At 46.4% G+C, this 18,396-nt stretch overlaps 1 protein-coding gene across 1 annotated transcript in view; it reads left to right on the forward strand.

Annotated features, from left to right (window-relative positions):
• SEL1L3 (SEL1L family member 3) overlaps positions 1-7,013 on the forward strand; it is a 107,481-nt gene extending 100,468 nt beyond the window's left edge. The window contains exon 24 of the mRNA XM_070398429.1: positions 6,761-7,013. Within this exon, the coding sequence (XP_070254530.1) occupies positions 6,761-6,900 (140 nt within the window). The 3' untranslated portion in view covers positions 6,901-7,013. The remainder of the gene's footprint in view (positions 1-6,760) is intronic.
• The last annotated feature ends 11,383 nt before the right edge of the window (positions 7,014-18,396 follow it).

Here is an 18,396-nt window from a genome sequence, read left to right on the forward strand (position 1 = left end):
TAGAGGCCCGGTGCACAAAAATCTGTGCACTCGGGGCGGGGGGGGGGGGGGGCGGTCCCTCAGCCCATCCTGTGCCCTCTCGCAGTCTGGGACCCCTCAGGAGATAATGACCTGCTGGCTTAGGCCTGCTCCCGGGTGGCAGAGGGCAGGTCCAATCCCTAGGTGCACCCCCTGGTTGGGCTCAGAGCAGGGCCGATTGGGGAGTTGGGACGCTGCCCCCTGTCATGCACAGAGCAGGGCGGATCGGGAGGTTGCGATGCCACCCCTAGTCAAGCTCAGGGTAGAGCTGATTGGGGGGTTGGGGCACCGCCCTCTGCCACACTCAAGGCAGGGTCGATGGGGAAGTTGCGGCGCCACCCCCTGTCACACACAGAGCAGAGCCGATCAGGGGGTTGAGGAGCTCCCCCTGTCACGCACAGAGAGGGGCCGAACAGGGGGTTGAGGAGCTCCCCCCTGTCACGCACAGAGTAGGGCCGATAGGGGAGTTGGGGCACCGCCCCCTGTCATGCACAGAGCAGGGCCCATCAGGGGGGTTGGGGCTCCGTACCCTGTCACACACAGAGCAGGGCCGATCAGGGGGTTGAGGAGCTCCCCTCTGTCATGCACAGAGCAGGGCCGATCAGGGGGTTGAGGAGCTCCCCTCTGTTACTCACAGAGTAGGGCCGATAGGGGAGTTGGGGCACCGCCCCTTGTCACACACAGAGCAGGGCCGATGGGGAGGTTATGGCTCTACCCCGTCACACACAGAGCAGGGCCCGTGGGGGGGGGGGGGGCGCCGCCCTCTATCACCCACAGAGCAGGGCCAATCAGGGGGTTGGGGCGCTGCACCCTGTCACACACAGAGCAGGGCCGATCAGGGGGTTAGGGCTCTGCACCCTGTCACACACAGAGCCACAGGGCGATCAGGGGGTTGGGGAGCTCCCCCCTATCAGGCACAGAGCAGGGCTGATCAGGGGGTTGGGGCACCTTCCCCTGTCACGAACAGAGCCGCAGGGTGATGAGGGGGTTTGGGCGTTGCCCCCTGTCATGCTGATCCCGGTGCCGGGAGGCATATTACCCTTTTACTATATAGGGTAGAGGCCTGGTGCATGGGTGGGAGCTGGCTGGTTTGCCCTGAAGGGTGTCCTGGATTAGGGTGGGGGTCCCCACTGGGGTGCCTGGCCAGTCTGGGTGAGGGGCTGAGGGCCGTTTTCAGGCTGGCGAGTGACTGAAGCTCCCAACCGCTCCTTTTTTTCTTTTTTCTTTTTTATTCTGGGCCAGCTTTAGCTCTGAGGCCTCGGCTGCTGAAAGCCGGTTTCTGGCCTTTGTTTACCTTCTGTATTTGATACAATGTTGCGGTCCAGCTGGCTGAAGCCCTGCTGACTAAAGCTGGTTTCTGGGGTTTTGTTTAGCTTCTATATTTGCAACATAGTTGCTTAGAGTTGCAGATGAGAGGCCGGCAAGGCAGGCGGGGAACGTTGGAGTCTGCCATCACTGGAGCAAGCAAGCCTCCCTGTTCGCTTCCAGCTGCCTGGCTGCCGGCCGCCATTTTGGCTAGCAGTTAATTTGCATATCTCCCTGATTAGCCAATGGGAAGGGTAGCGGATGTACAGCTAATTACCATGTTTCTCTTTTATTAGATAGGATTATATAGGATAGAATACACAGTAAAGAGCGAGGTTTGCAGAACTACCTGCTCCTCTGTGTGGCTAGGTCGCCTTTTAAACCAATGTCAGCCTACTCAAAACATTCGTAATTTAAGCCAACTCATCCTTTCTGCTTGAGTGGTTAGCCAGTGTAGGAGGAAGATGATACAAACAAGATTAATTAAACCTTTTCCCACTCTTTTCCTGTCCTCCACATTTCTAATTAATGAGGTTGCTACTAAAATTACAATAAAATGACACAAAATGTGGTGCCCATGAAAGAAGCAGTGGCCTGCAAGTCAGAGCAACGTACTGATGAGGTTTCACCTTTCTCCTACCTCATTACCCTCACGCCCTCCCAGTATCTCCACTCGCAAGAAAGGTTTCAGTGACACAGGTCACATTTGTGCTGGGCCCTGCTCGACTGAGAGGCCCGAAGGAAGTAGGCTAGATCTTATTCATAGCTGAGATTTCCAGGGCTTCCTCCTCAGGCTCCCCTTCTACCCCATCTTGGCAAACATTCTGCAGTCTCAGGATACACCCAGTATATTCCCTCGTGTTCTCCATTCCCGCACACTCCTGTCTGGTCAGCTGGCAAGCAGATGTTTTCCCTACAATGGTCCACAACAGGGATCGGCAAGCTTTTTCTGTAAAGGGCCAGATAATAAACATTTGGGGCTTTGAGGGCCATCTCTGTCATGAGTCAACTTTCCTTATTTTATTTTTTTGTTAAAACTCACCCAAGGATTTTTTTAAAAATTTTTTTAATATATGTTTTTATTGATTTCAGAGAGGAAGGGAGAGGGAGAGAGAAACATCAATGATGAGAGAAAATCATTGATTGGCTGCCTCCTGTACATCCCCTACTGGGGACCAAGCCTACAACCAGGCATGTGCCCTGATCAGGTATTGAATTGTGACCTCCTGGTTCCCTGGTTCATAAGTCAACACTCAACCTGAGCCAGGCCGAGAATATTTTCTCCATTGATTTTTAGAGAGGGAGGGAGGGAGGAGAGAGAGGAGAGAGAAAAACCTCAATGTGCCTTTTGATTGGTTGCCTCCCTGCACCTGCAACCCAGGTATGTGCCCTTAACCTGGACTTGAGCCCACAATCCCTTGGTGCACAGGCCAACACTCTAACCACTGGACAACACTAGCCAGGGCATGACTCAACTTTCCTTATTGTGTGAAAGCAGCCACTGACAGTCCATGAAAATGAATGGTGTGGCTGGTTGACAAGCATACTTTACTATGAACATGAAAATTTTCATCTTGCCCTGGCTGGTTTGGCTTAGTGGATAGAGCATTGGCCTGCAGACTAAAGGGTCCTGGGTTCAGTCCCGGTCACGTGCCCGGGCTGCAGGCTGGATCCCCAGTAGAGGGCATGCAGGAGGCAGCCGATCAATGATTCTCTCTCATCATTGATGTTTTTATTTCTCTCTCTCCCTTCCTCTCTGAAATCAATAAAAAAATATATTTTTTAAAAATTTGAATCTCATGTGGTTTTCATATGTCATGAAATATAACTTTTTTAATTTTTGTTCAATCATTTAAAAAGGTAGGAGCCATTCTTAGGTGGTGAGCCATCCAAACACAGGCAGTGAGCCTCCATCGTCTGCCCACGGGACTCAGGGCCAGCTCTTGATTTTTCTCACTAATGTACGGAAAATGGTCCCCCGAGTGGCAAGTAACCCAAAAATCACTTCTATTTGGCTCTGGAATATGATGTGTAATTTTTTAAACAACACACGTATTTTCCTGGTTACCTTGATTCTAGTCCAGTAATCAAATTAGCACACATTCCAGGTGAGCACCGAAAAAGAGGCCACTTGGAAATGATGACGGGCTGTGGGGGGCTTGTCCGGTGATTGCAGACCCGCAGTGGGAGGGGAGAAGTCCTTCTCCCGTGGGCAATAACAAGCTTCCTGTAGAAGCATCGAGCATTTTTATTGCGCTCTGACGAGAAGGTTTAAATGGTGGCCATGCTGATTATGCATTCCTTCCACGTTCCCGCAGTGGCACTTTTTTGTTTTAATCAGAAAACTGATTGCTGGCTTATCTTGTTACCATGGTGATTTAAACATTTCCCTCCACTTGAAAAGGGAAAATGCATGCCTTCATCAACTTCTGCAGAGATCATCAGAAAGATCCATGTGAGGGCCTAAGGGGGTCTTGGGCCATCTGATCCAAGCCTCTCTGTTCACAGATGAGGAAACCAAGGCCTACGAGACTCATTTAGAAATTCACAGTATCTACCCCAAAGCCATGTATGAGTGGTGGTTAAATGAGACTCGACCAGACCAGGTCTCTGGGGTCCAGCCAGTGGTCTTTGTGCCACATCCCTGTGCCTCCTGCTCCCTGCCACGGTTAGATCACCTGCCAGAGTGATGGCTTTAACCGAGAAATGTCACATCGTTATGCAACCCCGTAGCTCCCCCCACCCCACCACTGTCCTGTTCTCGCAGAATAGTCTCTGGGTTCACAAGAGCTCCTGTAGGTACTGAAAGAGATTCCTGGAGGCTTTGGAGCCCATTGCTGAATTTCTTAGACTGGCCTCCTGGAGATGCCTCTAGGTACTTGGAGGTGCAACTCTTGAAGGATTTTTCTAGAAGTCAGGTTGCCAATATGTGCATTTTCTTAAAGTCAATACATTTCAGGATGGAACCTTTAAAAATGGTCCCACGGACTGGAAACTGTAAGAGACTTTAGGATTCCTGAGTTTAATTAAGATCACTACTTAAAAGCAAACTACCAGTAGCAGTTGTTGCACAAACTAGGGCCATTGTGTTAGCCATATGTCACGCATCCCTGCATGCCGCTACCCTCATTTTACAGATAAGAAACCAGCTCAGAGTGGTTAAGTAACTTGCTCAAGATCACTCTGCTGGTAAACATCAGAGCCATTTGACTTCTGGTCTTTCTGGCTCCACCGTTTTCTGCTATTTTCCTAGGCTACTGAGGCCTGAAGGAAAACTGTAGGCATCTCAGAAACAAATGCACCAGCTCTGTCATCAATCCTGCAAGCCATGCGCCTGAAATTAATAAATCCTAACACACATCTACAGTAAACCAGGTTTCTAGTAGCAATAACTGACATTTGTTGAGTATCTTCACCTGCCAGGCACTGTTCTAACTAATGTACTTTATGTACATTAGTTCATTTAATCCAAACAGCTCAACAGGGTCTAGATCAGTGGTTCTCAACCTTCCTAATGCCGTGACTTAATACAGTTCCTCATGTTGTGGTGACCCCCAATTTCATTGTTACAAATTGCACATAATTAAAGCCTAGTGATTAATCACAAAAACAATATGTAATTATATATGTGTTTTTCGATGGTCTTAGGCGACCCCTGTGAAATTGTCATTCGACCCCCAAAGGGGTCGTAACCCACAGGTTGCGAACTACTGGTCTAGATACTTTTATTTTCCCCATATTTTAGGAGAGTGAGAAACTTGTCCAAGGCCACATAACTGATAAAGGGCTGAGCAACCCAGATCCAGAGCCCACAGTCTATAACCAGGACACCTCTTGGCCTCAATACACGAAGCCAGGTCACTGTTGTAGGGGGCCTGTCCCACGCATTGTAGAATGCTTAGCAGCACCACTGGCCTCTACCTACTACATGCCAGTAGTACCCTGCCCTCCATTGTGACAACCGAAAATATCTAACATGGCTAGCTGTCCCCTAGAAGGCAAAGTTGCTCCCATTTGAAAACCACTGACATCTATATATATAAAAGACTAATATGCTAAGTGTCTGTCTGACCGGTAGCTGTGATGCACACTGACCACCAGGGGGCAGACGCTCACACAGGAGCTGCCAAGCTGCAGTGACTTGGAAGCGGTGGTTCTCGGGTGACGCACCCCGGAACCAGAGAGGAGGGAGCCTGATTCCTCATGGGGCCACATGATTCTACCTTTGGCCATGGGTTATGTTGTTGCTGGGGCACTGTCGGCCCTGATCTGGTTTACTGCACACTTGCACTTGTGTTCCACACCCTGTACAACAGCAACTTTGCAGAGTGGCCTCTCGGACTCCTCAAGGGATGTTGGAGAGCCAGTTTTGACCTGATCCCTGCAGGCCAGGCCAAGGGACCCCACCTGCAGGAGGGACTCCGCTTACTCCGCAGACGCCCTTAGAGCCACAGTGCCACCCCAGGTGCAGCTTGCCAGGGAGGGACTGCGGGAGGTTGGCTCCAGGGTGTGTCTGGCCTGTCTTGCCCAGTCCCACCCTGCCGACCACCTAATTAATTTCCTTCCAATGTGCACGAATCCATGCACCAGGTCACTAATAAAATATAAAACTTTCTAAGCCTCCCTAACATGTTGGTGGTCCAACCACCTACCTAATGGTAGATTGATAAATAATTAGAATTAGTAATTATGTTTTTAAAAACTCAAATACATTTATTTAAATAAAATATTTTAAACCAAATTTGGTACGTCCAAATGGTATCCTATGTAATAAAAGGCTAATATGCAAATTGACCAAACAGAGGAATGACCTGTCGCTATGACGTGCACTGACCACGAGGGAGCAAATACTCAGCACAGAAGCTGCCCCCTGGTGGTCAGTGCACTCCCACAGGGGGAGCACCACTCAGCCAGAAGCCAGGCTCACGACTGGCGAGTGCAGCGGCAGTGGCGGGAGCCTCTCCTGCCTCCGCGGCAGTGCAAAGGATGTCCGACTGATGGCTTAGGCCTGCTCCCAGGCCTCTAGTAAGAATATAAATAAAACCAACAGTTCTTCCTAATTGATTGGTATAATTTATAGCTTGCATTGCATCAATGCCATGAAGGGAGGAGAAGAGGTGGCCACAAGAAACATCAACCAGAGAGTTGTTTTGTTTTGTTTGATTAAAATATTAACCTGGAAGTCACAGCATAAGTGCAGCGTCCCAGGATGCCAAGACCATTAGAAATCTTCATATATCTATTTCAACCTGCCATTTTAGAGAAGGCGACACCAAAGTCTAAAGAACTTAGAAAATGGGTCCAAAATTGCTTACCTAGTCAGTTTCAGGGCCACTGAATTAAAAGCATCTCTCCTGGCTTGCTGGGCTCTGGGTATGGTTGTGGGCCCTGCATGTACTGTTGTGAATACTCACCATCTGTTTGTGTGTCTCTGCAGCCAACGGTTTCAACCTGACACCAGCCAGGGCCTCCCCAGACGACACTGCTCCCACTGCAAGTCCAGCTGTGACTCCAGCTGCAGATGTCTCTGCTCAGGACCAGCCCACAGTCACTAATAACCCAGAGCCACGTGGGTGAACTGTGCACTCCAGGTCTCTCTTGATGAGAGAGAGTCCTTTGGATGGGTGGTATTGTAAAGCTGGGGCCAGGGCATTGTATTGATAAACACCTTAAAAGTCTTGTCAACTGGATGTGAATTTTGCACTTGGTGTCTTTTTTTTTTTTTAATCAAATGACAAAGGAGTGCCCAGAGCATTCAAACAAATACAAGGACCATCCTGATCTTAGGAGTGTGTTGGGAGGTTAGCTGGGTCATCGCAGACGTCCATTCCGGTGACTCTGTGTATTGGGAGTCACAGTTTGCCCAGCAACATATCAGGATCCTTATATCCTGGGACGTCATTTACAAATCTTAGCCCCTTGTTCATCCCCTTTTATTCAATAACAGAAAATTGTGACTTTTCTACAAGTAGGTAATATTCTGGTACATGTGTTTGCCACAGCCCTGCTCCTCGGAGTCCAACCAACAGATTGCAATTTGGCTTCCAACACCCAGCAGTTCTGAGGCCCCTTGACATAAATCGGTTGTGGCTGGAAGTGCAGGGAAGGTGATGGCTTTGTAAATTGGTTTACATTTTGCTCCTTGAATTTTTCTAGGGTTGTAGTGCTTCCGAATCATTCAATGACATTGTTGGGCATCGGTTACCTTTCAATTGCAATCCATAAAATAACATTTAGAAAATGCTTAGTATTTAAGTGTAGCCTTCTCCATGAATTACCCATTAGAATAGACTGGCAGCAGTGGGATGTGCAGGAAAAATGCCTTTAGTTCACAGTCATCCCCACCCCTTATGCCTGCCTGAGTCCATGTAGGTGTGTGTGTGTGTGTGTGTGTGTGTGTGTGTGTGAGACAGAGGGAGAGGAAAGGCAGACTGTGCACTGTATGCTGCTAAGGTGGTAAATAAATCAGTAATGCAATATTGTGGGTCCAAACTACTCTTTGCACTACTTTATTTACAGTAGTAAATAAAAATTATTTTTATACATTAACTTCCAGGAAGTGTTTTTTCTCTCCTTTTTCATAGTTACTGTTGTCATTGTACAAAGTCCTCAGGTTTATGCATTCCCTTCAAGAGACAAAAAAAAAAAAAAAGTCCTCCTTAAGTAGGGATCCTTCTGATAACCCTTGAATGCTGGTGGGAGGTGGCAGGCGGCTGCTCTCCAGGAATCCGAGCTCAGGATCTGACCCCATGATGTTTGCACAGGATCAGACATTGTTTCAAGGTTTCTGGTTGCTCTGAGGCTGGGTTCATACCAATTCTGGGTTAAGTTTGCAGTCTACCCTCTTTCTCCTCTGTGTGCTCTTGTCTGATAGCAGAGCTTATCCTTCCTGCTTTCGAATGAGCCAGACTTTGGAGCCCTGGGTTCAGATCCTGTTTCGATAACTTCCCAGCTCAGTAAGCTTACAAGAGTGATTAACCCTTTGAGTTTCAGATTATCCTATATAATAAAAGGCTAATATACAAATTGTCTCTTCAACTGGGAATTTGATCAGGGGGCAACCAACCAACCGCAGCCCTTCCCCCTGGCCAGCCCTGCCCCCGATCGGCCCCATCAGGGTGGGCTGGCCGGACCCCACCTGTGCATGAATTTGTCTTATAAAATAGGGGTAATAAAAGTCACCTCTTGGCTTTTCATGAGGCATAAATGAGATAATGCATGTAAAATTTCCAGGTCAGTACCCTGAATGTGATTGGTATTCTTGTGAGAAAGACAAGTCTGAGGGACCAGGCAAGGGTTCTGCTCTGCCTAGGTCCTCTCTTCATGGCAAACACACCCGACCCTGAGTTGCTGGGAACATAAGCTGCTTGCAGCTCCCAGCACCAGCCCTCAATGGGAATTGCCATCAGCTGCAGGGACCTGCACAAGGTTCCATCTTTGCAAGAGCAGCTCATGGCCAATGGCTTGTTGATTAGGGCAGGCTTTCTCAGTCTCCACACTATTGACATTTGGGCCTGGATGGCCCCTTGTGGGGGGTTGTCTTGGGCATTGTAGGATATTTAGCAGTAGCAGCCCTGGTCTCTACCCACTAGATGTCAGTAGTGCATACCACCTCCCCCTCACCCCCCAGTTGTGGCAGCCAAAAAATATCTCCAAACATTGCCAAATGTTCCCTAGGGGGCAAAATCATCTCCCCTCTTCACCTTGAGAAAGATCCAAATGCAAAAACAAAGGCCCCTTTCCTCACTTTGGAACAGCCCTGGAGGGCCATCCCAGCTCTAGAATTCCCCCTGGTGGCAGCCTCATTGTAGTGCAAGTTCTCCCTCTGTCCAGTTCTGCCTGCCTTATTTCCATACTAGAGGCCCAGTACACAAAATTCATGCACTTGGGGGGGGCGGGGGGACGTCCCTCAGCCTGGCCTGCACCCTCTCGCAGTCCGGGAGCCCACGGGGGATATCCAACTGATGGCTTAGTCGGACATCCTTAGCACTGCTGAGGAGGCAGGAGAGGCTCCCGCCACCACCACTGCGCTCACTAGCTGTGAGCCAGGCTTCTGGCTGAGCAGCACACCCTGTGGAAGCGCACTGACCACCAGGGGGCAGTTCCTGCATTGAGCATCTGCCCCGTGGTAGTCAGTAGGTGTCATAGTGACCAGTCATTCTGTCATTTGGTCGATTTGCATATTAGCCTTTTATTATACAGGATATGCGTATTTTTTAAATTGATTTCAGAGAGGAAGGGAGAGGGAGAGAGAGAGAAAAACATCAATGATGAGAGAGAATCATCGATTGGCTGCCTCCTGTATGGCCCACACTGGGGATTGATTCCACAACCAGGCATGTGCCCTGACCGGGAATCAAACTGTGACCTCCTGGTTCATAGGTCAACTCTCAACTACTGAGCCACGCCAGCCAGGCTTTAATGCTGTTTTTAATTAATTGCCACTTTTAGGCATCCTTATCCCTCAGTTCCCTGTAGCATGAATCCCTGAAATGCACTGCTCAGCGCGAGGTAGATATGTGTTAAGTCAAGGAGTTTAGCTGTCCTGCCTCTTGAAGCTCAAATTCTTTGCTGTTCGTGCTGAGTTTCCCTGCAGGCCCACAGATGACCAGCTTGAGCCTTTGGGTAGACATGGAACCCTAGCTGAGAGCGGCACCCTGGCAGAGTTGTGTGGACCTGGGGCTGGCAGAGGTAGGGGTACACCCCAACACTGAGGAACATCAAGACTATTTCAAGACCGTCTTCCAGACGGGGTTTCCTCATGAGCCGAGGAACCATTTGAATCAGGGACCAATATGAACGTGACCTTGGTTGCATCTCAGGATATTGAAATCTGAGACATTACATTTATATTTCACTTAGTTTTCACAATACCACTGCAAGTCAGATATACTTTTTTTTTCATTTTACAGATAAACAAACTATTCTTACAAGCACACCGAGGAACAAGCAATCATCAAGTCTCAGTGGCACACTGTCATAAGCATTTATTTCTTGCTCAGGCACCTGTGGGTTAGCTGTGGTTCAGCTGATCTAGGCTGGGCCCAGCGGGGCTCGGGTCCAGGCTGTGGGTGAGTCCAGGCAAGCTGAACATGCCCTTTTTTCTTCTAGGGTCAGCAGGCAACTGGAGAGTGTGTTTTGTTGTTGTTGTTGTTGTTGTTTTATATTTTATTGATTTTTTACAGAGAGGAAGGGAGAGAGATAGAGAGTTAGAAACATCAATGAGAGAGAAACATCGATCAGCTGTCTCCTGCACATCTCCCACTGGGGATGTGCCCGCAACCAAGGCACATGCTCTCGACCGGAATCGAACCTGGGACCTTTCAGTCCCCAGGCCGACGACGCTCTATCCACTGAGCCAAACAGGTTTCGGTAACTGGAGAGTGTTTATATTGAATGAGATCAGAATATGCAACCACAAAATATGCCATTTTGGCATAAGGGTTATTGAAAATCAGCAGATACAGGAAGAGTTCTCTGCCCTCTACCTTTTCTGCCTAAAAGCAGGGCATGAATTTCCCTTTGTGAAGGTGTCCCCTCCTCTCCTGTACAGAAAGAGGAGAGCTACTCTTATCACTAGGGATGGAGAGTAGGCACCAAGATGATGTGCATAAACCTACTTTACAAATTAACCCTATTCTTCCATTAGTTTCCTCATGTAGTTCTTAGTTGCTGTCCCACAATTCATCATTCTTCAAATCCCAAACCCCCTGACCTTCGTAAAAATGGTAGGTAAACCCCTGAGTCTAATTACTACTTTGACTTTCTCTTTTTCTGTAAACTCCTGTACATATAAAATACTAATTAAAACTAGAGGCCCGGTGCATGAAATTCATGCATGGGGGGCAGGTCCCCTCAGCCCAGCCTGCACCGTCTCCAATCTGGGACCCCTCAGGGGATGTCCAACTGCTGGTTTAGGCCGGGGATCAGGCCTAAACCAGCAGTCGGACATCCCTCTCACAATCTGGGACTGCTGGCTCCTAACTGCTCACCTGCCTGCCTGCCTGATTGCCTCTAACTGCCCCCCCCCTGCTGGCCTGGTCACCCCCAACTGCGCCCCCACCAGCATGGTCACCCCCTACTGTCCCCCCCACTTGCCTGGTCACCCCCAACTGCCCCCCTGCCTGCCTGGTTGCCCCCAACTGCCCCTCCCACCAACCTGGTCACCCCCAACTGCCCTGCCCCCCCGCCGACCTGGTCGCCCCACACAGCCCGCTGTTCAGTCATTTGATCGTCCCTCACTAACCCCCCTGCCAGCCTGGTCACCCATGCAGCCTGCTGTTCAGTCGTTACTATTACTGTGGCAGTGTCCAGGACAACTTGCATATTCCTCTATTAATAGTATAGATGGTATGCCTTTCTCCTGTTTCTCTGGATCCTGTTAGTTTAATTCACAGGCCCCCATTTACTGAACACAAGAGGGTAGAGGAAGTTTATTTTTCCCAACAATCTCTTGATAAAAGGCTCAAAAACACAACTGCACAAGCATATTTGCAACCTTCAGTCACATCACCTCTGCTAATGTCCCATCAGCTAAAGCAGATCACACGGGTAAGCCACATGGGCAGGAAAGCTATGCCTCCTGTGGAGGAGGAAGGGGGGTTGCTTTCAACTCCCATTTGTCTGACATCAAAGCTGTAGCTGCTGCTTGCAGCCTTAGTTGACCGGCCTCCTGTGAATTCCCTGGAATGCTGTCTTTACCGCTCAATGAAGTCATTAATTAATTACTTTTGTCCTGTTCAGGACTTTATTCTTTGGTATTTATTTTGTGTCCCCAGTGGGATTGTTTAGTTCTTCAAGTGGTGGTGGTGGGGGGGGAGGGCACTTCTAGTCACCCAGGGCCCCTGCACAACGCTGGCACAGAGGAGCACAGCAAGCAATTGGACAAGGACTGGTCAAGAACGTTTTTCCTACCAAGAGGCCCGCGAGAAGTGCCACTGTGGCTATTACAGCAGATTCCCTGAAACAAGCCCAAAATTGCTGAGCCAGTAACTGCGGCCCACAGTGCTGGAAGAACGTGACAGTTCTTCATTAATTCGGCGGATCTTCCACCAGCAGGTACAGCTGGATTAATCAGCACGGCACCCTCCTCGCAGACTTAATTAGCAGTTCTTGTCAAAACTCTGCTTCCTGTTAAAACCAGGCTGAAAAACAACTACCGTTCCAAGCTGATATCCTTATTTGTAGCTACGTTTCATCCAGGCAGACGGAGACCAAAATCTCACTTTCTTCTTTTTATTGAGCTATAGTTGACATACGTACAACATTGTGCAGTTTTAGGGTGTGACTTGATACACTTACAGTGTATGATCACTTCCATAGCGTTAGCTAACACTTCCATCACATCACATAATCACCATTTCGTTTTTGTGGTGAGAACATTTAAGACTTTGTCTCTCAGTAACTTTCAAGTATACAATACAGGAGTGTTAAAAATTAAAAATAGAACTACCATGAGATCCAGAAATCTCACTTCTGGGTATATAGCCAAAGGAAGTGTCCATCAATGAATGAATGGGTAATGAAGTGATGGAATAAAATGGAATACAATTCAGCCAAGAGAAAGAAGGAAATCCTGCCACTTGCATCCATATGGATGAGTCTTGCTTTGGAGAATGACTATTTTTTTTTAATCCTACCGAGCGAGGTCAGAAGGGAAGGAAAGAGTTAAAGGACACACGCTCTGAGAGGCAAATTGGACCACGTGTTTTCCATCTCACAGTAGTCCTGTGCCATGACAACTATTGTTCCCATCTGTAAAATGCAGAAACCCAGAACCTGATGGATGCGTGATTCGCCCAAGGTTACGTTTCAGACTGGACACAGAGCGTGAGGTGAACTTGCACCTGCCCACCTCCAAGTTGTGGCTGCTGTTCTCACATGCTCGAGAACTAACAGTCACTCTCTTGCATGAGTTCAGCACTAGGAGGCTTGGTAACCCCTAACCAGTGCCAGAGCTCTAATGCCAAGTATAAATACAAATGAAACATTAAAAAAAGCCACCTCTTATGAATGTTTTTAAAGTATTGCCAGACCTACACTGTCTGAAGAACTTAATGGAGAGTGGATAGACCTCCCTCCTGGCTTTGGCAGGCACCTCTGAAGGGAGTCGAGGGGCTGTGTCAATCAATTAACAACATGCACTGGATGGGAATTCTGAGCAAGCGCTGTGTCCCTCCACGCTTTCTGAGCTGGCGGGTACCTGCTCTGTAGCTACTCAGGCAAGATGAGCCTTTGCACAGGGAGGGGATGTAATTTCCATCATTTGAGTTACTTACTTCCTTTGTTTGTTTTTCTAATATTCCTGACTGTGAAGAACTTTGTCCAAGTTGGTGATTATAGTATCATATCTTACAGTTTTAAAAACCTATTCACATTCTATTGCAGCAAGTGCTTAACTGAAATAAGACCTCACTCTAATTCAATGAACTTGAGACTGTAAATAAAATACTTGGGAAGGACTCAATGTTTATAGTATATATGTCACATCAGAATTGCTGCTGAACTAGGAGAAGAGGAAAAGAGGATTAATGTTTTCTAAGTATTTACTATATGCAGGGCACTCAGGTGCACAACCTTTGTTTTCTCATTAATCCTTGCAGCAGCCTGTGAAGTAGGTACTCTGATTCCCATTTTTCAGAAGTGAAAACTGAGACACAAAAAAGTTAAGTCTCTTGCTCATGGCAGAGTAAAATCTAAAAAGTGTAAAATCTACGCACTCTCTTTTAAATACACACATATGTATGTTGATTTCAGAGAGCAAGGGAGAAGGAGATAGATAGAAACATCAGTGATGAGAGAGAATCATTGTTGGCTGCCTACTGCACACTCTCCACTGGGAATCGAGCCTGCAACTCAGACATGTGCCCTGACCAGAAATGGGACCATGATCTCCTGGTTCATAGATTGACACTCAACTACTGAGCCACACCAGCCAGGCCACACACTCTTTTTTAAAGAGTGGAAACAAAATTTAGTTAAATTGTAATAAAAAATGGAAATAAGCCCCAAATGACCCAATTAATTCAAACTGGAGCTTCTCTTGCCTATATATATTTAGGCCAAGTCAGTGGAATATCCCATGGGCCTTCAATAAACTAGATAGAACTCCTACTGTATAGAATGTCAGTGCCTGTTTTAGAATCATTTGACTCCCTTATTTGAAATTGATGATTTTAAGACTCAATTTTATTTTTCTTCTTCCCCTAAACAGAGTCCCAAGAGATTTTCAGAGGTGTTTCTAACCTGGAGCTGTTGGGTTTCATTCCAGGCTCTAGAAGTTCTAGAGTCTATCAAGTTCTAGGTTCAGAACTTCTTGAGGACTCCAGAAAAATCTACTCTTCCCCTCAGGACTGCTTCTACTTTTAATCCTTCGGGATGAGAGCAACAGGTAGAGGAATGTCTGGTCACCAGGCCAGGTACTGGGTTGTCGGCTTCACCCTTGAGGCCAGAGTTGCTGGGAGGCCTATTGGAGACCTCACATTTGAAGCAGAGTGGTCACCCCAACCCCAGCCTGAGGGAATGAACAGAGCCAGCCAAGAGCAGCAAGTCTTAAACGGCACTTTCTCATTGACCTGGTAACCCTACTTTTGTGAATTTATCCCAAGGGAATGAATGTGGAAACTACAGATCTGGCTAGATTTTTTTTCTCAGAATTTATTATAATAAATATTAGAGATAACGTAAATATAGCAGATGGGGGACTGGATAAACCAAACAATACATCCATATATTAAAATGTAATTTAGCCATAAAAAGTATGACAAACAAAAAAATATGTTTTTTTTTCAATCCTTACTTGAAGATATGTTGGGAGAGAGGAAGGGAGGGAGAGAGAGAGAAACATCAGTGTGAGAGAGAAACATCAATCGGTTGCCTCCTGTACACACCATGACTGGGAATTGAACCCACAACCTTTTGGTGTACAGGATGAGGTTCCAACCAACTGAGGCACCCAGTGAGGGCAAAGAAAAACAATTTTTTTGACAGAGAAAGTTGTTCTGTTAGGTAAACACGAGAGTTAAGTAAAAAAGATTACAAAGCTGTATTTTCTATCCATCCATCAAATCTATCTCCAAAGCCTGAAAGTGTAAACCCTATTAGCAATGGGAGTCCTCAGCTATGATAATTAAGGAGGTTTTTGTAGTTTTTCATATTCTCCAGGTTTTCTGTAATTTCCATATTACTTTTGGAATTAGTAAAAAATCTTACTTAAACAAAAATTAAACTAGAGCCAGAACCTCACAGCTTGGTTTGGAGAGGAACATAAGAGCTCAGCGCTTCAATTGTATTTGCCTTCCAGAGGATGATACGTGATTCCAAACATGTATTTGGTCCATGTCAGTGATCAACCTGGATCGCTGAGAGCAGATTGCATCGTGGCTGTGGTATCCCGGGGGCCGCTTTCTCTCTTACCTAGTGCCACTATCTCTTGTGGGATCAGGCCCCTGGGGTCCACATGCACTGGCTCTGATTTGGGATTTGCATGTTACCACAGTGTTTTGCATTATTTATTCTTCTCATGGCATTCCGTAAATCAAATAAATTTGAAAGGATCCTGAGCTCATGTTTGGTAAATCATAGAGAGTGAGCAGCACCCCCCCACACACACACACACCCACATACACACCACATACATGAAAGTCTGTAGCTCTAGAAATTTTCTTCCCCATTTTCTGTTTGACATGCTGAACAATCTGTCCTGATTGGTCCCCTTGTTCCCAGGCCAGGGCTAGGGGTAGTTGGCTCTTCTTTCATTGTCTTCATGCCTATTCCACATAGATCAAATTCACAAAGGAAAGACCATTCAATAAGAAAGAACAGTCTCATTGGAGGTGGGACAATTGAATTTCCACATGCAAAAGAATTGTTAGATACCTACCTCATATCATATACAAAAATTAACTCAAAGGAGGTCAATAACCTAAATATAACAGCTAAAACCATAAAGCTCTGAGCAGAGAACTGGGGGTAAATCTTCATGACTTTGGATCTGGCAAAGCATTCTTAGATGTGACACCAAAGCATAAGCAACAAGAGAAGAAATAGATTAACTGGACTTCATCAAAATTAAAACCTTTTGTGCAACCAAGGGCATTATCAGGAAAGTGAAAAGACTACCTATGGGTAGGATGAAATATTTGCAAATCACATATCTGATAAAAATCTAGTATTCTGAATATATAAAGAACTCTTACAACTCAATAAAAAGACAAGCGACCCAACTAAAAAATGGGCAAAGAACTTAAGTAGACATTTTTCCAAAGAAGATATTCAAACAGCCAACAAGCACATGAAAAGATGTCAACATCCTTAGTCATTAGTCATTAGGTATAAGTATTCTCTCTTTACTGTGACCAGCATGGCTAGAGAGCAACACGAGTCCTGAGTAGGGGTGATGGGGGATTGAGAAAATGAAAGAGACAGACACAGAGACAGTAGGGAAAGCTGGGACCCAGTGGAACAGCTGAACCTCTGATGGAGAGACAGTGACCCAGAGCCGGTGTAGCGCGTTTATTTTGTACAGTATGATTCCAGGAAGTTTTACTAGAGTTTAAGACAAAGGAAATTGCCGAACCGGTTTGGCTCAATGGATAGAGCGTCGGCCTGCGGACTCAAGGGTCCCAGGTTCGATTCCGGTCAAGGGCATGTACCTTGGTTGCGGGCACATCCCCAGTGGGGGGCGTGCAGGAGGCAGCTGATCGATGTTTCTCTATCATCGATGTTTCTAACTCTCTATCCCTCTCCCTTCTTCTCTGTAAAAAATCAATAAATATATTTTTAAAAAATACTTCTTCTAATTAATTTCCTTTCAATGTGCACGGATCCGTGCACTGGAACACTAGTTAAAAAAAAAAAAAAAAAAAAGACAAAGGAAATTATGTGAAATCATGGTTAAAGATCAAGCTGCAATTCTTCATTCTTGTAGCTTCTTTGTAATTGTCACTCCTGGCTGAGCCCGGATAATTGCGTCCGTTCTGCTCCCGGCTGAACTTAAATAATGAAATTCACCCCCTGGACCTGAGCTAAGATTCAGGTTGACAACATACCTGCCTGCTGGCACAGTATGTTTCCAGGATGTGGCTCTGCCAACGCCACTGGACTCAGCTGACAATAATCAAAGAAATGCTCATGTGCCTTCCCAGGCGCTCTTTACAATTAGGGAAGTGAGTTGCCACTTCACAGCCAGTAGAATGATTACAATTTTTTTAAAAAGGGAAAATAAATGTTGATGAGACTGTGGGGAACTTGGAACCCTCACACATTGTTTATGGAATGTAGACTGGTTCAGCCACTGTGGGAAACAGTTTGGTAGTTCCTCCAAAAGTTAAACATAGAATTACCAAATGACCCCACAATTCTACTGCTTGGTAGAATTATATACCTAAAATAATTGAACACAAGGACTCAGACAAGGAAACGTACATCTATGTTCACATCATCAGGACTTGAAATAACCAAGCAGTGGAGGGAGCCTAAATGTTCACCAATAGATGAATGGATAAGCAAATTGTGGAATATACATACAATGGAGTGCTGTTCGGCCATAAAAAGGTACTAGTTGAACCTTGAAAACATTATGCTACGTGGAAAAAATTCAGAAACAAAAAGACACATATTGTTCCATTTGTAAAAAATATCCAGAAAAGATAAATCCATAAAGAGAGGATACAAACAAATAGAGGGTTGTACAATAGGGAGAAAACTGCTGAATGGGTAAGGGGTTTGACTTTGAAGTAATAGGAATGTTCTGAAACTAGATAGAGGTGGTGGAAACACAACATTGTGAATGTACTAAATGACACTGAATTGTTCACTGCCACTTAGTTTATGTTATGCTGTAGGAATTTTGCCTCAATAAATTATTTGTTAAATCATGAGAGCACCAAAGCCAGTCTTTAATAAGCAAACAATCAGTCTAGTGGGAATAAAGAGGTGAGCATGCTCCCCAGGAGACAAGGGTATCTCTCCTCACTTGAAAATGAAGAATGATAGTAGTTCCTGCCTCACAGAGCTCATGGGGAAACAGATGCGTCAGCCCATATAGTGTACTTAGAAAAGGGCTGTGCACAT

The sequence above is a fragment of the Myotis yumanensis genome, unplaced genomic scaffold (genome assembly GCF_028538775.1).
Source record: "Myotis yumanensis isolate MYYU_CA2020_CCGP unplaced genomic scaffold, mMyoYum1.0.hap1 SCAF_1, whole genome shotgun sequence".
Lineage (NCBI taxonomy): Eukaryota > Metazoa > Chordata > Mammalia > Chiroptera > Vespertilionidae > Myotis > Myotis yumanensis.